Here is a 22,015-nt window from a genome sequence, read left to right as displayed (position 1 = left end):
ATTTTGGATAATCTGGAATGCCTGTATGCTTTTTTTGTTGGCTCCTAGCATAAGTGCATTCCCGTAGTCTAACCGAGAGAGGACGATTGCTCTAGCCACTGTGGCACAGTTGTTCTCTGATAGATACGGTCTAATAGCTCTGAGGAGTCTCAAGTAATAGTTGCATGTTTTTTTATGTATGGAGTCTGGGCTTCTGCTCCTAAGGATGCTTCCATCATCATGCCCAGGGTTTTTACTTTCTCAACTACTTTAATGTTGACGTCTTTGATCTTGAAGTTTGTGTAGTCGTGTGGCAATGTGTTTCTGGCTTGGGTGGATCCGAAAACCATTAGCTCGGTTTTGCTGCTGTTCAAACACATCCAATTGGAATCCATCCAAAGTTCTATGATGTTATATATTCTGTTTACATGGTCATTGTCAGTTTTATGGTCCCCGCTGAGTTCCAATACCAGCTGCGTATCATCTGCATAGTTGGTAAAGAATATATCTGCATGATCTAAAATGTAGCATAAGTATCTGATGTAGAGATTGAACAACAATGGGGACATGCTGGCTCCCTGGGGAACCCCGCAGAGGATCTCCCTTTCCATGGAGAATGTCTCCCCAATGGACTCGAGATGTCCTGCCTTTTAAAAAAGACATCCATGTTTTTGCCTCTTGTGAGCAGTTGGCCGTTTTGCCCAGGGCTACTTCGAGTAGATTATGGTCCAGTAGATCAAAGGCGGCACTGAGGTCTAACAGGATGAGAAGTCCCGTTTTTCCCTCATCTAAGATGCTGAGCATCTTTGTTTGTAAGTCCAGCATAGCTGATTCTGTGCTATGAGATGGTCTGAACCCAGATTGTTGTGGGTGGAGTGCGTCAGAGGCCTCGATGTGTGCCTGAAGTTGTGCGGTGGCTACTTTATCCATGATCTTAAGCAGGAAGTTACAGTTGGTTATTGGCCTAAGGTTGCTTGGCTCTTAATTGGCTGCTCCAAATATGAACATACCAATTGGTTGCTGGTGGCTCTGGCTGCGGGAATGAAGCTCAGGAGCATGATAATGCCCATGTTAACAAAGTGATGTCACGCAGCTTTATAACCATCGCCTCTGGCACTTGCAGAGCCATGTGGCGCTAAGGAACAGTGATCGCTTGTCAACTAGTCTGTGGTAGAGATGTCATGGCATCAGTCTATAGGGTAGACGATGTAAGGTGTTTCGGCATGGTAGTGGTGCAGGTTGGAAGTGGGGGGCAGAGGTGCGTGCATTGAGGCCATACCCATTTATCACCAGTCTTGTGAGACATTACTGCAGATTCGGGAATCGCTCTTTATTTTAGCTAGGTTTCATTTCAATATGCAATTCTAACTATCCTAGGCACCCATGGAGCTTGAGCCTGCGGAACTATGAGGGCGGCTCCCACTTAGTGGGATCTTGCCCACTAAACTCTTTTTTTGTCGCGTCCGACTTCCTGCTCAGGCCTGCAGCATCCCAATTCTGCATCTCGACATGCCTAAAGGTCTAGACGAACGACTGCTGCTCGCTGTGCGGGTCTGTAACCTTAACATGCTGTACAAGTACAGAGACACCAAGTCAATAATGGCTTATATTAACAACTTATATAACAAACACAATCAATTGATGCAAAAGAGGCCCGATCCTTCGAGGTCGCTCAAAAATCACTTAAAAAATTAAAAAGTATATTATATGAATATGGGCACTACCAATACCTTTTGCACACATGTAATGTAGGCACATTTTGAAGATATTAAAAGCCATGGGTGTTCCATCCCAGCAGAATCCATTACAATGTATACATCAGATTACATTCACATGAACAGCGCATGCCTGTACAAAAGCTTTTAGGTGCTATTAAGCCTCAGACCTGTACAAAAAGCTAAATTGCACATGAAGAGTAACTACACGTAGCTTTAATTTATGTTGGATTACCCAGGTCTGTTATGCCCCAGAAGGAGATACCATCCTTTAAAAAAATGTACGGGCACCTGTAGGATGAAAAATCATGGGTACTATGTCTCCAACTCATCTGTAGACATGGCACCCATCAAATCAGGGTTCTTGCTAGAAATTGAGTTTGTAGAGGGTAAGTACCATAGTTTGGTAACAAGGTTTGGAACCCTTTTGCTGTAGTCTCACAAAAGTAAAATGAAAGACTATGAGGTCAAGACAGCAGGGACACTAGCAAAACAGTTAGGGTTGAGGATCGCCTCTATGAGGCACATACATTTTAAAGTGCAGTTAGTACATAGGACAATGCTGCAAACAAGAAATATTAGAGGAAGTGTATGAAACCACGGACTTACCAACAGTAAGCTTTGCAAATTCATTGGGAAAATTCTTCTCCAACCACTGCCTACATTTTGTGACATCTGGCATGTATTCACAGTACTAAAAGAAAACAAACCGGAAATGAGGTTAGGGTAGATGAAAAGAAAAACAACTATGCTCTTGGTTCCTTTAGAAGAGCCTGCATTTACAAACAGAGAAAAATGCATAAAGAACACGTCAAAGCATTTGCACAATTGGAACTTTCAAAAGCATACCGACTACTGCCAATATGTTCTGTTAAATATGTGTCTTGTTCAGAGCCAGATAAAGCAAGCCAATTGCTTGTTGCTTATAAATGAGCTGGATAGTAATGCTTTTCCAACGTGTCAAAAATCTAGTTGCTTGGATTTTAAAATGAGCTGTTTTAGGGAGAATTCTCAGAAATGTGCTAATTCCCTCCACCTAAGAGACCCCCAGCAACTTTGAAGACTTGATTTTTTTAACCTGGAGAGAGCGAGACCCTTTTTTCCCCACTCATGTATTTTATTGTGATTTCTGAACTTTGAGTTTCTTTTGGTTATGGAGCCTGACAAACTCCATAGGCATCATCTTTTACATTGTGCCACACAGCACCTTCAGTGCCGTGGCACAGGGAAGTCTTTCAGATTTCCCAAAGGTTTAAATACCTTCTCTGGGATAAACTGTTTCCCAGAACAGTAAAATGAAATTGACTTTACTTACATTTGTAACTTTCTAGACCTAGCACACACTATCTTAAAATAGGGTGCTGGAGGTGTTACCTAGTATCCCCCTTGTCCAACTTCTAATGTAACATTTTTAGGTTACCCTTTTCTCACTGAGTGGCTGGTGAAGTGGTTTCATTTACCGCGGGCTGCGTTCGCAGCTGCAGTAAAGCACCCAAGGGTGCAATTTTTGTCAAAATGGCCCAGTCTTTTTTCACCATTTCTCTGTGGAAAGGTCCTTCTTGAAATGTACTCTGCGCGCCAAACCAGGTTTGGTCCCATTGCTCGCTTTGCCTTTGGCAGGATTAACGAGTGAAGCCCGCCTCTGGCTCCAGGGTGTCTGGGGTGGGCAGAAGTGAGGGAGGTGCCTGAAACTCCCTGTGCTTAGTCTCCTAGGAGACCCAAATGCACTCTGTAGTGATTGGCCGGCTGACACCTGCTGGGTGACTAATAGCTAGGCTCGAATGAATGGGAGAGAACTGAATAAAAGGCGAGGCATTTTGCTTGGAAGGAAGAGTCGACCACTGGACGAAGGAACCGAAGAAGAACTTGAAGAGGACACCTGCTGCAATTCCTGGGCCGCTGGTTTGCCCGGAGAAGCCCTGCTGCTGTGCTAAAACACCAAATTCGTATCGACAGAGAAGCCCCTGCAAGGAAGTCTTCTCCCCTTGAGCTGGTGGGACCAATCAACTCCAAATGTAAGCCACCTGGACATCCTTCTCGAAGCTGGTTGAATTTTCACAGAGTTGCTGCTGGAAACCGTATAGCCAGGGAGAGGAACCCCAGATTGAGTGCCTTGTTTTTAAGTTGGCCAAGAGCTCCAGGAAGATCCTCCAAATTCCCAGGAAGCAGGACTGACCAAGCCTGAGCCCCCTCAACAGAGTGCAGGACCCCAGAAGCAAGGAAAGTCCATCTCGGCAGCCAGGAACCGCGGTGTTGCTATTTGCGGTAGTCGCGAGGAGCTGAAAAACCTAGTGCCACTTGTTGGAAAGATTGCCGGTTGCGTGCGGTGACCGTCCCATTGCAGTGCAGGAGTCCCCAGGCGTCCTCCCTCTTGTCCCCACGACTCAGACCCAGGAACAGTTAGATTTGCAGAGCTGCACAGGAACACATGTTATCAGCTGCACTTTTTCTTCAATACAAAGGTACTGTAAAGTCAGAGAACTTACCTCTCATCGTAGAGTTTCTTGCATCTTCTACCACTCAAGTCTAATCAGCTTGTGGCCCTACATTTGATTCTTCTTTTCTTCAAAGACTTCTAAAACATTGTGCAAAGACTTTTTCTACTTACATACCAGAGGTGCTTAATCTTATATAAGACCTTTGCCCATTGACTTTGGCCTAGCCGGTTATAGTGAATGACTCTGCTGTGGGGATCCAAAAGTATTTGCCTGCTTAAGAATATTTGTGTTCTCTTGTTTGTTCTAATAACCCTTTCCTTTTAACAACTAACAGTATTCTAAATGCCAACAGTAAGATATTAATGTCCCCAGCACCCTAGCTATTGAAGTCACCTGAGGGTGTAGGTTGCGTCTGTGGGCCATCCCAAAAGGGTAATCACTGATTTTAGAATATTAAGAGTGGGTGTTTTGAAGTGTATTTGAGTGTTACTTTTATATTGCTCCCTTCTGAAGGCTTATTCTAACTGACTGATAAATTAATAATTGTTTATTCAAGAAACCTTGTGTGTAAGTGTTTATTTGAATACCTGTCACTGCGAATCTCTGTATAACTCCCCTACAGCTCACATTGACCCCTCTTGAGATAAGCCTCGCTACTCAACACGCTACCAAAACTGTAGTACAAGCTTCTACCAAAGGTTGGGTTTCCTATACCTGTATTCAGGGTTGTTGTAGTGCACCCAAAGGGTACTGCATAGAAACTTTGCCTAACAACTGGTTCCCAATAGTCGCATATTGTTGTGTGCAATGGCTTACTGTGGCCAATATTTACTTCACATTGATGACAAAAGTAAAATTGGATCATGAAAGCTTGGGTTAAAGAATGATAAACGATTACTGAATAAAACGTCCAGACTTGGATCCTACAGAGGACTCTAGAACCAGGGATCTATAGGACATATGATGAAGCAGTCAGTGGGTGTAAGCACCCCAGAGGCATCAGAGGTCTGTTAAAGATTGGCGCTCCCACTGGGTGCGGCATCAGCATTCCTGGTACAAGGCACATGTCTGAACCTGCTGAAAGTCGGTCTCTTTGCTAGTGCCCTATAAATCCGGAGGTATGCACCATTTTTTCTCCTTGAGCCACAAAAGCAGCACCAGCACCGATTAAGGTTCTTGTTGAGATAATCACATTGGGCCCTTAGTGGAGCATTTCCACTGGATAAATTAAGATCAGGTCAGCTCACCCTGTAATCTGAGAGCTAAGATCCCATTGGCTATTTGTCTCATCACCAAAAATGAACACATTTGGAATCCTGAGATTCACTCAGAAAGCATGGCTTCCGGGCAATATTCACTGGTGTAGCCATTGATCATAATGCCTCTCAGAATTCCAACATTGGCAAGGCCTCTACCTGCTCACCCTTTTCATTCTTCCTCTAGCTGCAAACTTTGACCCCGCCCTGCTCTCCACCGAACCCGTGCAGCACCGTTTGCATGGTCCAAAACAGAAATGGGACTTCCTCTCAGGCTCAGCTTTTTTATTAACTTGATTTTATTAGTTTTGTCAAGTACAACAAGTTTATACTTTAAGCAATGTAATAACAAGTCAAGCAAAAGTAAAGTATAACAATGGTACATAAACAACCTGAAACTAGGATCTTAGATTATAAGCAGAATACTTGTTCCCTTTAACGCCACTTTTCCCACCCCCTGTTTAGGAAAGCTGTTTCTAGCATCCTGAAGTTTCGTCACTCATTGGTAAAAGCTCTGTAAAAGAAGACCTTCTGCACATTGATCAAGCAACAGGGAATCAACAAGGATTAATCAGCACACTCAGCATTGCAGGTAGTTTGGATTGTTACTATCGTAGTTCGATATCTTCAGTATCGCACACCTCCTAGGGTAGTTCGATGTATTAGATGCGGAATTCAGTCCAGGCCACGTCTACCGAGGTACGGTCTCCGTGGAGGGCGGCCGTTCGGCTGTCCATGCGGTATATGTTCTTCGCTACAGCGATCCACTCGGGCTTCGTCGGGAGAGATTCGCTTTTGCAGGAGATGACAAGACCAGCTCTTGCGGCCGAAAGTAAGCCATGGACCATCTTCGGAAGCTTGAAGAATACACCGTCTTGTTCCTCCAGTCCAAATAGAACCAATAGAGGGGTCTTATTCCTGGATACACCATCTAGTTCCCTGCTCCAGCTGAGGACTTCACTCCAGTACACTTGGGCGGCCGAACTGCTCCACCACATGTGCCAATAGTTGGCCACGGTTCCACATCTGCGCCAACAGTGCAGGTCCATACCCGGATACATTTTTTGCCAGTCTAGTGGGGTCATACTGCCATCTGTGGAGTAGCTTAATACCATGGAGTTTATACTGGCATTCGATGGATGTCGTTGCGGTCCCGTCATAGATTTGCGACCAGACTTTGGGAGACAGCTCTTGTCCTAGATCCTTTTCCCATTTTGCTTTCAAGGTCTCTGCAGATGAGTTGTTGACCTCCAGTAGCCCAATGTACATGGCTCCTATTATGCCGCTGTAGCCTGTCCGTGTGTCCAGTATCTTTTCAAACGGAGTGAGTTCCCTCTTCAGGTTGTCTTTCCATTTCCTGTCTGTCATGATTTCCCTTGAGCTGCAAATATGAGAGAACCGGGAGTGGACTTAAACCAAGCACCTCCTCAAGTTTTTATTGTTAAGAAGGTCCCTTCTTTCCATAGTTGACCTGCTCTCTCCAGTCACACCTCATACCATGTCTGGAAGCGTTCTGGCTCTGGAATGGCATCTCGTATCCCCGGTACGCACAAGTGTCCCAGGGGTGAGGGCCATGTTGTGATTCCATCCATTCCTTTGCCTGGTCTCCACACATTCCATAAGGTTCCAAGTATTGGGTGTTCTTTTATTCTCTTGAAGAGCTTGGGTCGGGGTACCCAGAGCCATTCTCCCACGGTCGCTGGTGGTGATTGTCGAGGTCCACCGAGTGGAGGTCTTTTCTCTGCCTGAGGTGTGGGATCAAGATTCGCAACTGGGTGACCTTATAGTATAATTGTATGTCTGGGAGTGCAACTCCTCCAATGTCTTTCCGAAGTCTGAGAAGTGAGTCTGGATTTTTTGTTCTGCCATAGAAATGCCAGCAATGAGCGCTTGATAGTTTTGTAAAGAGTGAGTTTGGAATGCAAATGGGGAGCATCTGAAATAAGTATAGAATTCTGGGTAAGACTACCATTTTGAAGGCGTTGAGTCGCCCCATCCACGAGATTGTGTTTGCTCCATCTCTTGAGGTCTTGTTCAATCGTTGAAATCAGAGGGGGGGGGGGGCTAAGTTGGCATCATAAAGATCCCCAAGGTTGTGGGAAACATTACAGCCCAGGTAGCGCACGGTCGTCAGGCTAACCTTCATGCCCAGGGGATCGAATTGTGCAGCCGTGTCACCTCTACTCTCGTCAAGGGTGAGAATGGTCGACTTCCCTGTGTTTATTGTGAGGCCTGCTAATTGGCCTTTGACTCCTATTTCTTCCATTGCTGTCAGAATTCACCTTAAGGGGTTTGTCACATGTAAGAGTATGTAGTCTGCGTAAAGGCCCAGTTTGTACACTCAGCCTCCAACCACGATTCCTTCTACAGACTCGTCTTGTCTCAGCTTCTGGGCATGAAGAGTATGGAGGACAGTGGGCATCCCTGTCTGGTTCCTCGTTTTAGCTCGAACCACCTTGAGTATCCTCCATTTACTGCCACACTGGTCTTGAGAGTAGGGTACATAGCTTCGATTCCCCAATGAAGTTTTGGACCAAGACCTATTTTCGCTAATACTCTGTCCAAGAAATCCTAGGCCACCCTGTCAAACGCTTTCTCAGCGTCCAATGAGAGAAGCGTCGGATCACCATCCATTTTCTGTGCTTCGTGGATCATGTGAAGCGTTTTCTTCATTGTGTCCGCACCTTGTCTGCACATAATAAAGCCCACCTGATCGGGGTGTATCAACATGGATAAGTATTTCTCCAATCTGGCAGCAATAACTCTTGTGTATATCTTTGCGTCAATGTTCAGGAGTGATATTAGGCGAAAGAAGCTGCAATGCTTGGGGTTCCTGCCATCTTTAGGTATAACCGTCAACAGGGGGGATGCTGTACCAGTTTCTAATATATTGGTACCAGTTTCTAATATATTGTTAAACAATGCTGTTAAGAAGGGAACAAAGAGTGTGGAAAATGTCTTGTAGAAGCCCGGGGTATAGCCATCGTCACTGGGGGCCTTGCCTAATTATAGACGTTGTATGGCCGGTTTCACTTCGTCCGCCATAATTGGAGCTTCTAGGGTTTCAGTTTCTGGGTGGGTGACATCCCTGCGTCGGTGTATAAGTGTTCGTAGAAGGCGGCAAATGCTTCTTGTATCTCTTCTGGCGTGCTGACTGTTTCTGGTGCGGGATCGGTTCTAGGCCTCTCTCTCTCTTTGATATATCTTTCTGTTCGCTGTTTGCGCAGCCGAGCCACCAGGATGGTGTCGGCTTTGTTTCCCCTTTTCATAAAATTTTGTTGAGAAACTGTAGATTCCGTACTACCTTCCCTTCGAGTGCTTTCAGCTCATCCCTCCGGTTTCTCGCCTCTGCGAGTCTTTCAGCGTTCTTTATTTTGTGCCAGAGGTTTGTTTCAATCAGGGCTCCCTCTTTTTTTTGGGGTACCTCTCGGATACGGATGCCTCTACACGTGGCTTTGGATGCTTCCCATATCTCCTTTCGGAATTCTTGTGTTTCATTGGTGACGAAGAACTGATGGATCTCATTTTAAAGTTCTTGCTTGAAGATCGGGTCTTTCCATAGATGTTTGTTGCTTCGATGCAGACGTTCGTTCCATTGCAAGTCTAGTGCGACCATGTCATGGTCGAACCAAGCAATCGGCAAAATGTCGGAGTTGGTGATTACACCTATCAGGGCTTCAGAGATGTAAATGTAGTCAATTCTCGTGAGGGTACTATGTGGAGCAGAGTATAAGGTGAAGGCTCTTTTTTCTGGGTGCAGAGGTCTCCAGCCATCTCTCATTCCATACAATTGAGGGCTTCGTGGATCTCTGCCGTTCCCTGTTTTTGGGGGTCGGTTTGTGTGTGAGACATCGTTTGACGGGTTTTGTCAAGGTCTATCCAAGTATTGGTGCGTGAATAGTTGCGAGTGTTACTTGCGTACTTCCAATCACTCCCGTAACTAAGAGTGCTCTTCCGTCTGTGTGTCCAGGATCTTGTCATTTGCATGCATACACCTTTGCGTATCAAAATCCCAACCCCTGTCTTTTTGACAATGTTTGAGCGCCAGTATGTATGGCCTATGAGAGTACACAGGTTGTTGCGCTCTTCTCCTCTTTGGTATCTGGTTTCCTGCAGGAACATAATGTCAATGGTTGACATCCTAAATTCTCTGGAGACTAGGGACCTTTTCATTGGCGAATTCAAGCCTTTAACATTGAATGTGCATATGCGGAGGGTGTCGACCCTGTGTGTATCACCTGTTCCTGCCATCAGTCGTGGTGGTAGTGTCTGGCCACTGAGATGTGCTGTCTGTCTCAATTGAGAGCTTAGTCTTCATTCATTGTGATGAGTGCCTTATAAGGTCTGTAGCTTGCGTGAGTGATGTTTGAATTCTTTCCTTTTCCCTTCCCCCCCTCCCCGCCGTTCACCCACTCCCTCCCCTGAGTATCTCCCCCTGAAGGCGCTCTGTCTTCTTCAGCCACAGGAACCTGTTAAGTCCGAGCCACTGACGGGGTCTTTAGACTCAACCCTCTCATTTTATATTTTTTACCAAGTGCCCCCACTTGGTGTTGCATTGTTGCTTCCCGTGTGTTTGTGTGTATGATCATGGGAAAGTCTGTGTCTGTTGTGTGGATCATAGTAATAGATTCTCATGTAGAAGCTGCATTCTTAGATGAGGTGGGAGACGATGTGTTGAGTCTCCTGAATTTCCTTGACCCTTTGATGCACCATTCCAAATCTTTGGTGTTAGGTGTTGGAGCATTTGATGAGGATTTCATACCGTCAACTGGATTTCATACCGTTAACTAGATCCTGAATAGCATTGTTTATTTCTGTGTCGGTAATCAGCTTGTATTTCGTACCACACTATATTCAAACATGATGGAGAAGGGGTACCCCCCGCCCCGCCCATCTGTAACCGGTTTCCTTCTCCTTCAGTCATTTGGTTAGTGGAGAACACAGTCGCCTTTTGGCAAGAGTGAGGGACGAGAGATCTTAGAATATTGTAATGCGCATGGAATCTAGTAGTATTGTTCCCTTTGGTCTGGCTTTTTCCAGAATTCTAGATTTATCTGGATAGTTTTGAAAGCGAACCAGTATTGAACGTGGGCCTCCGTTGGGTCTGCCTGCTCTATGAAGCCTCTCTATCTTCGTGGTGTCGATGGAGTCATCATTGAAGAGGAGCATGAGCACTCTATGGATGATGTTTTTTAAGTCACCCTCAGTTTCGCCTTCGGTTTCAGGATTTCCGAAAAAGCAGAGGTTATTCCGTCTTTCTCAGTTTTCAAAGTCATCCATTTTCAATATCATGTCTGCCTCCCAGCGTTCAAATTCAGCTAGGCGGACGTCCATCTGCATTTCAACAGTGTCGAGTGATGACTGGTAATGTTCTACTTCTTTAAGTCTGATGTTCTACTTCTTTAAGTCTGTCTCCCGTTTGGTCAAGCCTGCTATTGATCTTGTCGACCGTGTTGCCTATATCTGTGCACATTCCCCTTTTTTCCATCGAGTATGGCCGCGATGTCCCCTTTGGTTGTTGTGGAATCTTTGTTTTTGGCTGCCATTTTAGTTATGGTGGTCAGGTTTTCCTCGTTTTGCGGAAAGACGAATTTGGCTAGGCGATCTTTGTATGTCATATGCTCCGGGCTTTTCACTGCTGTGAGCCTGTGAATTAAATAAATACGCAATGTTACACGCCTCCTTAGTTGTTTTGACAGTAGGCGTTCCACTGTGATTTGTTGGTGGGGTTTGAACGTGGGAGAGTCACTATTTCGCCCCTGGGCGTGGGCGCACTATTCCTGCAGGAGAGAGGCAGGCACACGCCCCTAATCGGGACACACACCTCTCTTTATTTTCTAATTATCCTTTATAATTGTTTTTGACCCCTCCAGGGCAGCGGTCGGTGCCGTCCCCAATATCGGAAGGGTTAGCAATGCAAACAGCGTGGGAGCGTATTGTGCGGTATTAATACATGCACTGTGCCAACCTCTGCGAGTTAGCTTCGTTATGTCCGTAGGTGGTGTACGCCCATAGTTTACTTGTGCCGTAAAGCAGGAGAATTTTCTGCAGGGGGTGGAACGTAGTTTGACTATGGAGATCTTGCCAAACGCATAACATTTCTACGCGTGTTGTTCGGTGCGATGCTCCGCAGGAGCTAATTCGGGCAAAGGGTCTCTTCTGCCCCCTCCTGTCCAGAGTGTAGGGAGGCATGTAGGAAGGCATAGGAGGATCGGCAGATCGAGACCTGCGGAGTGCAGTTTTTAGGAGCGGGTCCGGGTGCTGATTCCCCTCTCACGCACCCCCACTTTCCCTCATTGACACCAGATGTTTTGATGGGTAAGTCGTGGGGTTTGGGGGGGATCGGGGTTGCACGGTAAGCAGATAGCGTCTCTCACCTCCTGGAGCGGAGCCAGAATCCTCTCGCGCCTTCAACCTTCTTGTCCGCAGTCGAATGGAGTCCAGACCTGGCGAGGGCAGCTACAGGGAGGCCGGTGATGGCACGGAGTGCTCTGCGTGCCCTAGGGTCGCTCCGCTCTGTGTTCCACAAAGGGGGTCTGCACCCACTCAGAATTAGGGGTGTAGGACACTGCGCCACTGGGAGTGTCAAGCTGGCGTAGGCTTACCCCAGGCAGTGCGCTCTTCTGCCGTTGCCTGTGCTTCCATGCCTCGTGGGCGAGAGAGGCTCCTCCGATCACCTTTGAGTTGTGAGTTTTGGCGGTGGAGGCAATTTGTCTTGGTCTTTGCCCCTTCTTACTTGAGTGTTTCGCAGAGTTGGGAGTCAACCAGGCCGCCACCTTACGGCTGATGCGCACTTTCCAGCCGTATGATCCCTACTCGACTGTCGTCAGGATCGGTTCACTCAGCGGCCCGATTTATGGTCAACGAGACTGCAGGTGTTTCTCCAGGAGTATTGATCCGATTTTTATCAGGTTTTTTCCTATTAGAAGCTCCAGTTGTTCATCAATATATGTAGCAGCGGCTACTTCAAATATGTTTGCGGTTCTGGGGGCCAGGGACACAGAGAGGCTCTAACTTACTTCCTCCATCCGTGCGCCCCCTGGTGGCCCTCAGCAGCCATCTTTAATTGCCTTTTCTCAATGTTAGGGAGATCTCGTTACACCCTACTGAGGGTGCAGATTACTTACCCTTTTTTCCATATTAGAAATGAGGTCTGAAGACTGGCTGATATTTCTGCTACGGTCCTATTTCAGCAGACTCACTTTAAACAAAACGTTCTATGGAGTCTATCTATTTGGCTTTAATCATGCTTGTTTAGGTCAATGTTGTATTTGACACGCATGGACTGAACGCAAACATTCAGGTTTGCACCAGTTCCTTCAATCACATGTCCACAGTTCTTGGCACAAAACAAGTGTCAATGTGACCGTTTGACAGAATACAAGGATCGGGCAGAAGAAGCGAGGTTAACAAGCTCTTTCGGCAGGAGTGCACAGAGAAACTCGATGTTTCCAGTGGTCACTTATGTCAACAGACTGCTATGGAGAGGTTTGTAATGTAACTGATGTGTCAGTGGCCTTTGTATAATTTTACTTATTCAGTTAAACAGACTGTACCCAACTAGATATTGCCATCACAATAAACCTCTCCTCTAAACCGAGCTATACTCCCATGAATCCTACACACCTGCTTATCAATAACTTAACCACAATTAAGAAACACACAATCCCTACTTCAACAACCATACGCCCTTGCACACATCCCAATTGTATTTTCCTCTCTTTTCTGTCGCCTCCTTCCCTAATCTCCCGTTTATTTCGACAGACTAAGGTCTGGTGAAACCCTGGCATGGTCACACTATGCCACCTTTTGGACAATGGCGCAGTATCAATATTGGATAGCAAAACTCCTCAGTCGCTATACAATGGGGGCATCTTGTAATGCTACCATATCCCCTCCATCCCGCAGAAAGGCTCCCTAAAAGCAGTCTGTGGTAAATGTCCCAAGAGCAGTTTGAAAAGAAAGTACTTTATCAAAATTTATAAAAAGGTTCCATAATCTGCATTTTTTGTAGCCCAGCTCACTCTCAATACCAAAATACTCACCACCACATTTACTGCTAATGCACAAGGTCACACCGTTCATGATACGATATGGCATTTATAACGCGCCTATACACAAGTGTTTCAAGGGTGCAAAGCCTTTCCTAAAGGCTACCTTAACCAGTCGGTGTGCATGGTGATCCTAACTGGGCCACTGCCAACGTAATCTAGATCCACACCTAATGTTTTCAACCCAGGGGAGCAAGTGCTCGAAGAGAATTATTAAATCAATGGCAACCTCTTTATATTTTGATAATGTTTTTAGATGCCACAACTTAATCCATTACAAAAGGAGCTTGGGCATTGATCCTTGGGCAATAATCCTGCACCCCAGTTCCAAACAGAGAGGTACATTTGATGCACTGCTTGGTAGCATCAACTTTTTTTATCTTCCCAAAACAGATTTTAGTAACCAAGGACTTGGCATTGTAGCAACCCCATACAAGGCTGCCAAAGCAGCTGGAGATACACATATCCATCCGCAAAGTGAAGTGTGGTTCCGCATTGCTTGCTTAGGGTAATACAAATGTGAAAACCTGCTGATCCCAGCTGCACATTTTGGGAGTCTCGCTCTCCCTGAGAACCGAAAAAAGGCTGTCCTATTTGCTCACCCTGTACAATTAATCACAAGGTGGATCGCCTTTGTATCGACTACTATTGTGATAAATTGTCCCAGCAAACGCTTGCAGAATTATTGTTATGAAGGCTACCAATAGCCTCTAGTGGACTAGCCGGATCACATTTCCACTCCGTGCCTCCCCCACAGAGGGCCACTATCAAAAGAAAGGCACTACAAGTGTCTGCTTATTAAGAAGGTCATATTCCTTTATCCAAAAGGTAGATGGGAAGGTCATTATCAATTTTCTGCATAAAGCAGCTTGGGCATGAGAGATTATCCCATTAGCAGACCACCATTCCTCGTATCAATTCAAGGAGTACCTTACCATATAACTTTGCCAATAAAATCAGTGAGGAGGATGGGTTGGTAACTAGAGGGATCACTCATGTCGCTCTCCTTTAAAATTGGTACCATCTTCATGCTGGGCCAGGAACATTAAAAAGTTATATTGAAGTAACTGAACAAGTGTAAGGGAAAAATGACTACTACTCACAAGGACAGGCTCCAGGGACCTCATATCTAAACTGAAAAAGGGGATACTGCTGGCAGAACCCAGGGACCCACTCCCAGCCAGGATTAGGTGGTGACATGATCTGGGGAGAGAGAGAGATTGACAATACCCTATGGGCATTAATGTGCAGGAAAGTGGCAAGTTTGACGTCGTCCTTGCAATATCGGCACCAGGCCCTAAAATTCTTGCACATGTGGCATTATCCATTGATGGCGTTGGCAAAGATGTGGTAAGACGAAGGGGGACTATGGTTGTGTGTGTTGGGGCTGCGGTAGGGTACAGCCATACTGGCGGGAAGTCTTATCATAGATCAAAGGGGTCGATGGAACTGTGATGGGGAACCAGTAGCAGCCAATACGGAACAAAACAGGAGGGAGGGGTCTGAGTCTAATATCACACCGGACCATATAATGACAAGTTTAAGAGACACGCGGGAACAGTTAAAAACCCAGACTACATTTCCCAGAATGCCCCACCAATCAACTATCACACCGGACAAAACAAATCTAAGAGACACGAGAGAAAAGACAAACTACCTATCCCAGAATGCCCCAACGGATACATAATCAAAACAAAAGCCAGAAAATGGGAATAGAAATCAGACAAGGAAGACGAAAAACCATGTTTCCATATAATGGGGGTTCCAGGCAGCCAGGGGTTAAATACAAGGCTAACTCTGTGAAGCTGAAGCTGGGAGGAGGTGAATTAGCCTCAGGTGTAAGGAGCCCAGGGCTGGGAACGCCCAGCGCTAATTGCTGGGGAGGCGACTCACCGGGGTTAAAAGCATCAGAAAACAGCTCAACTTGGCTCTCGTTTTGCAGGAGTGGAAGGAGGCTGACAGAGTGGACTCGGAATGGTACGAGGACAGTACCCCATATCGGTGGGCGTATTAGAGGAAAATGGAAATCTCACCAGAGTGTTCCATACCGGACCTGTAGTCAAATCCGACTGCACAGCAGATGAAGACGCCTGAGTCACAACAGCGTAAAAAGGAAAGTTTGTTTATTTACTGAATTCCAGCTGAGGCCATTGTGGAACGGCTGGCTCTGTGCACCTGCAGCAGAGCTTGAACAAGAAGGCTCTGAACCATTCAGGCGTGTGGAGTAAAAGTGCTAGAGTCCTGAATACATGATACTTTAAGAAAAGGAGTTTTCATCCAGAGGTTTTCAAGGTACAAACGTCTGGTCTCGAACAAAGAAAGACTGCCATTCCTGTGTTCTCCATGTTTTGAACTGCATTCATTTGTAGACAAGCAATATTGCAATCCTTGAGTTTGTTTTGTTTCGGCAGCCTGGAAGACCCTTTTTTTTATTTTTTCTATATGAACTTTAAGTGAAGTTAATTGGCTAAGGAGAAGACCGGTTGCACACAACCATTTAACCATTGGTGAGCTGTAAGAATAAAATACTATTGGTTAACTTACCTTCTTGTTTTTGGCTCCCTACTTTACAGGAACCAATAGGGAATTCTCCCTGTGGCTGCTTCTCTTTGGGGTAACACTGGAGGCCGACGAGGGGGGAGGGCGGACACATGGTAAAGGGAATGTTGGTAGCAGCAAGATGCTGCCTTGCTCAGGTATGGAAGCATCGGAGGATGCCAGTTGAGGAGGACTGGGTAGCCAAGGTGCGAGCCATATATGACATGGAGTTCCTTACACACCTGCTTGATGAGTCCTGAACCAATATTGAGAGCCTATTGGTACCTTTCTTTGTAAAGTATGAGTGCTGAGAGGTGGGGGCTGTGAAGTGCAGGGAGGGTAAAGACTGCTGGGTTTGAGGGCATTTGGCCAAGGAATCTCTGGTCTCACAGCCCCGGGAATGACATCAACGTGGCAAACCCCGTTGCAACATAACCAACCCGATGATGGAATGAAGACTTATTCGGCCATGGTGGCACAAAACAATTCGTAGGGAGGAGTGCTACCTTAGGCGTGGGGAGCCTCCCGAAGACGGGGAACAGGGGCTGCATGAGGCAGGGGAGTAAATTTGTGGGAATGTTTCAAAGTTGCCTGTGGGGCAGTAATGGACTCGAGCTTGGGGACTGGATCACATGTCTGAGTTCAAAGAGTGAGCTCAAGTGGACAGGTCGGGGCAGTGTGGCCGGGCTCATTCAAAGGTTTGTACTGTTAAAATTGAAATGCCAATAAAAGTTAATACTAAAACAAAGAAAACTGTTGTCTCATACATTCCCTGGTACATGTTCCTACTCTTACTGGTTACCCATGTGGCAAACATCATTCAATCCAGTAATGCTCCTGTGTAAAAGCACCTTACCCTGGATCTGCCTCAGCTCTTTCTTACTGCCTACTATGCACGTTATTTCATTTGAATTAAGAGGCTGTTCTTCAATAAATACAAATGCAAAAGGAAATGTCCATGGCCACAGGGTCCTGGCACAGGAAGTTTAACTAGTTTATTCCTATCCTTAATTTCTCCACACTCCAAACTTTGTGCATAGCAAGTAGACGGAAACTGCATTTCTTCTTTGGTTACTTGTTTGGAAACTGTATTGCTAACGTGTGCCATAATTTCATTTAGAATGTTTTCACTCATCACCATCTGAAATGTACTCTCTAAAGTAAAGAAAACAGTTTTTACAGACACTGGTTCAAATCACATTCCTAAAACAAAGCAGTTCAATTATAAATGACATCCATTTATTGAGAAGATCAGTACTATAATCTTCATTACATTCTTACATTAATCTCTCTGTGCGCACTATCTGATGGCAAATAGCATGAAAAAAACAAAAGCTAGTTTGGCACTGTACACATTCTTATTATCAAAATAATGTTTGGAAACTGACCTCTGTTGGTAACGAACACACTGGAGAGAGAAAGAGAACATTTAGATTACTAACAAAGCATACATTTACTCAAAAAATACTTGAATATTTTCCCAACCATGTCATTGAGGTTCTGTCTCAAGTTCCTTTATTCAAATTAGGCATCATTGTATATGGCTGCATTTTTCTTAATACAATAGGACAAGTTAAAAAGATGTGACACACTCACATCAAATAGCGAAAATGTAGGATGGCACACAAAACAATGCAATAACCCTTTGGTTTTAACAGGCTATTCCAGTAATCCCATCAAGGAAGGTGTGGTGGATAACGGAGTGTCAAACTTGAAATGAAAGAAAGGCTGCTAACAAAGAAATAGGGTGAAGCAGTACATAGAATTAAAGGGACCAGACAAAGCGAGCAGGTGCAGAGGACTATAAACTGGGGCGGTTAAAATGAGTGTAAGGAGAAACAGCAAGTGTAGATTAAAAAAAAAAGTAGAGCATGGAGAACAGTCGACAAGAGGCAAAAGATGGGAAGATGGCAAGAGGGGGTGGAATAGACAAGAGAAATGAGTAGAGAGACAAAAAAGGATGGCCATGCAAAGCATGGGGCATTGGAAGTAGGAAGATAAGGTTGTAGAATACTGGCCCAAGAAGGTGCCTAGATAGAAGAAAAGTGGAAGAGGAGGGCTAACTGATGGCCAGTCAAAAGGGAATGAGTGAACAGGATAAGAGGAAGACGTATGAAAGAAAGGAAGTGAGAGCGAGAAAAGGAAGAAGAGTAGGGGAGGACAGTGTGATGTGCTAACAATGCACAGAAGACAAAACATTACAAGAGTTATAAAGGATAAAGTCAAAAAGGCAAATGGGAAAGAAGACACGGAGGGAGGGAAGGGAACATAGTGCGATCAAGTAAGAAATCAGAATTCAAATAATTCTAATTTATTGAAGAACTGTTCTTGCATGAGTAAACTGTAAAATCACTAATGTCATTGCTAATGTTCCATGATTTTACTAGAGGTTGCGAGAGTATTCCCCAAATGGAGTTAAGAAAAGAATAACATTAGAAGAGACAAGTGCAACCATGAAATTACAGGCCAAACATTTTGTAACTGAATGGTCTCCCCCCCCCCCCCAACATTTATTTTAAACTGAAAATCACAGTAACTCTTAAAAACGTAAGATGAAATTACACAGTTCAAAGTACACCACCATGATAAATAAATCAGTAACATTGCACATTAAGGTCATCTGTAAAATATAAATGGCTCGTTTTCAGAGGTTATAAGTACATATCTTAAGTATATCGATTACTATAGCACACACAAGATGGCTGCAAAAAGGTAATGCAAATCATAAGGTATTTGGGCATCTCAATCCTTAGTAAGACTGTTTGGCCAAGACTATGGTAGTCCACAGTTTGCCAATTTAACAAACTTTCCAATGTTCTTCGGCCGGGAGGGGAGTTAATAATCTAGATCTGTGGACAGTGAATTGATAGGTGCTCATAGGGTCTTGGTACACAGCAGGATAATTGGGTGTGGGGGTAGGAGGTAGACATTTTCCAAAATCATTTACCATGCAGAAGGAACACCAGGTGAAGACATGGATACCCGGGGCGAGTGAACAATGCCAGAAAAAGGACAATAAGTTAGGAAGCTATCTTCAGTCTAGAAGGAGAGGGGCACCAATGGAAACAGTGGTTTTCCCTAGTCTGGATAGTCAAGAAGGATTTGGCACCCCTTACCCATATGGCCCAAATGTAAGACTGTCTAAACAGAAGTGTTTCTAGAGGGAGGTTCTCCCAGCAAGGTCTAAAAAATTGTGCAGTTTCTGTTGCTCAGGTAGCTTTAAACTGGTAATCCGAAGTCTAATTCACGACTAAGTGAAGCCAGCTTCCCTCGAGAGCATGACATTTCTTTTTACATATATTAATATCTAAAGAAAACACATTTTCTAATAATGGCTCCAAGTGGTTCCACCCAGTCTTTCCCCCCCAATAATCCAAGGGCCAAATTGTGCTGGGGGTAAAGGCTAGGGTAATAAGCACTGGTGTGAGGGGAAGGTGGGGGCAGTGCTCCATATGATCACACTATGTCCCAATATTTTAACATGGGGGTCGTGCAAAGAAGAAGTACGGCACAGGCCGTCAGCATTTTCGAGGAAAAACAGCAACACTTATTCAAGGGACAGGAGAGTCATCATTGTTCCAGCTCTAGCCAGCGTTTGTCGTGGTGATCTGAATTCCAATCTAGGGACCATGCTAAATCAGGCTGCCTGAGAACTTTCGCGGTCACCTTAAGTTCAGGAACATTTTATTTTGATTCAATGAACAGGACGCCTCGCAAGGGTGGGAGGATATTTAGGGAAGCGGGTGGGGGGGTACGGGGTGGGGAGAGCAGCCAGCAGGTGACTGAACGCGGGATTGAATCAGCAGATTCAGCCGCATTCCGAGCAACCCGATTGGTTGTTCACCTGTTGCCGGGTGCTAATGAGGGATCTATACACTGGGTTAATGAGAAGTGTGCGGAGAGATTCCCCCATTGAGAGGGAGGTGACGCAAGAGTTCTGGAAGCTATTAAAGAGGCCAGACGTAGAAGCAGCACGGGGCACATTTATTACGAACAAATATTTGGTCGGGGCGTCTTATTACTTGCTGAATCTCTTCAATTGAAATAGGTAGTTCCGGGGTTGATCCTTCAAATTGGGGTTAAGGTGGAAAGCTGGTAGGCTTGAACAAAATCTTGCAGCTTCTACATTTATCTCTTGGGACTGCAGTAAAACAAAACACTCTGTGAAACTAGCCCCTCGTATCCAAAAGTACTTTTAGATTACCTATGGTCTGTTGTGTCCTCAAGTTTATTCTCTGTAAGAAATAGGACAATAAAATTGGGATCTGTGTGAAACTACAGAATACAGAAGTCCGATTTTGTTCTCTCCATTTTTCCGCAAATATATATGTGGGGGGAGACCCCCCCACAGCACCCCCCCACCTTACCCCTATACATTTTTAATCACTTTAACCATATATCATATTGATCCCAACCCCCAACAAGTAACTGTCCCCTAACTCCCGCCCGGTGTTCTCCCACCCCCCCTTTCGCTTTCTGAAATCCCCTCCTTCCCTCCCATCCCCCCGTGTCCCCCTCAACTCCCCACTCCTCCTCCCTACCTCCCTCCCCCTTAAATCGGTTTCAATTGGGAAGAGCCTCCAACTCGCATCCCTGGTGCCATGTGTTGGACGGGGTAGGCTGAGGACTTCCTCGCCCCAGCCACCTCTACAGTAGTCACCTTTTCCTCAAAACGAGCATCGTTCCCTTTCTTGCTCTCTAAGGGCATTAGGTTCGGCTTCTGGAGTCCACAATGGCCCGTTTCCTCAAGTTCGGATATTGGGAATCGCCTCATTCTTTCCGTTGCTGGTCATCCAGGTCCTGTGCCGCTTGCTCAGGGCCTTTTCCATCCAACTAGTCCCAGGTATGTTTCAGGGAGGTGAATACAAGGGCTCATCCCCCGTCCATTAGTTTCAGTTTCACCAGGAAAATTGTCATGTAGCGGAGATACAGTTCACGCAGTCTGCGACGGGCTGAGTCAAAGGACCTTCGTTGCTTCTGCACATCCTGTGTAAAGTCCGGGAAGATCAGTATTCTGGCGTCATCCGCTTTGATATATCTGGATTTTCGCACCCCCTGTAATACTCTGTCCCTATCTCTGAAGTTCAAGAGCTTGGTGATTATCGCCCTGGGCTGTCCCCCTGGCGGTGGTGGTCTGCCTAGTAAACTGTGTGCTCTCTCAACTGTGAAGAGTTTCGATAGGCCTTTTGGGTGTAGGGTCACCATGATCACCTTTTCCACATACAATTCCGTGCTGCGTCCCTCGCGACCTTCCGGGACCCCCACCAGGCATTCCTCCGCTTTCATTTCAAACCCCAGTGTCGCCCCAATGAGCCCTCACACCTGGTTCTTGAGCATGGTTAGGTCGTCCTCTACCATGCTCAATCGTTGTTCCACCTCCATCAGTCTTTCACTGGTTTTACGCAAGTCGGCCCGTAGTAGAGACACATCCGTCCCACTCTCCTGCATCTTCCCTTCCAGTGATGTGCGGGATTCCTGAATGGCCGCCATTAGCCCTTCCAGCATGACATTTTCACCTCTTTTCGCTCTCTGTCCTATAGCCCCTTCTTCCTCGGTGTTCGGAATTTTGGTCATTTTCTGTTTAGGAGCTGCAAAATGCTAAATCTTCTGTATGCCTTTCACCATCGTCCTAGTGCTGGGGTCTTTGCCCCAAATCCTGACGTGCGAGCTTGCCGCAGTGCTTGCTGTGTTCATGCGGGGATGTTAACGTTTTGCCCCGGGTGTGAGTCACTTGCCGTTTTCTGTTCGTGGGGTACAGTGCCTGCCTCCTGGTCTCGTGGGATGATGGGCATCCCTGCGACCAGTAGTATGTAGCAGATGTTATAGTTCTTTATTTCCTGTAGTATGAGACCCCTTCTTTTATCCGGCTTCTACCCTTCCGGCCCCTTGGAAGGGTCCTGTCTTGGCCAGTGTTATCACGGTATCACGCCACTTTGGGCAGCTCTTTCTTGCAGCCTAACTTCCTAGATGCACCGATTAATAGCTAGTTACTGGTCCCGTGTGTGGGATGCTTTTATTTACCTTCATCTCCGTCTTGC

The 22,015-nt window shown here is 45.7% G+C and overlaps 1 protein-coding gene across 2 annotated transcripts in view; it reads right to left on the bottom strand.

The window, feature by feature from the left end:
* The window catches only part of DENR (density regulated re-initiation and release factor), a 64,964-nt gene that overhangs the window by 29,090 nt on the left and 13,859 nt on the right, over positions 1-22,015 (bottom strand). For both annotated transcript variants that reach the window (XM_069619630.1, XM_069619631.1), the window contains 2 exons: positions 17,366-17,385; positions 2,304-2,388 (listed from right to left, as the gene is read on the bottom strand). In XM_069619630.1, coding sequence (XP_069475731.1) covers positions 2,304-2,388; positions 17,366-17,385 — 105 coding nt within the window. The remainder of the gene's footprint in view (positions 1-2,303; positions 2,389-17,365; positions 17,386-22,015) is intronic.

The sequence above is a fragment of the Ambystoma mexicanum genome, chromosome 10, assembly GCF_040938575.1.
Source record: "Ambystoma mexicanum isolate Mex_15411 chromosome 10, UKY_AmexF1_1, whole genome shotgun sequence".
Classification (NCBI taxonomy): domain Eukaryota; kingdom Metazoa; phylum Chordata; class Amphibia; order Caudata; family Ambystomatidae; genus Ambystoma; species Ambystoma mexicanum.
The sequence above is the reverse complement of the archived record's forward strand: the minus strand, read 5'-3'. Positions and strand labels throughout refer to the sequence as shown.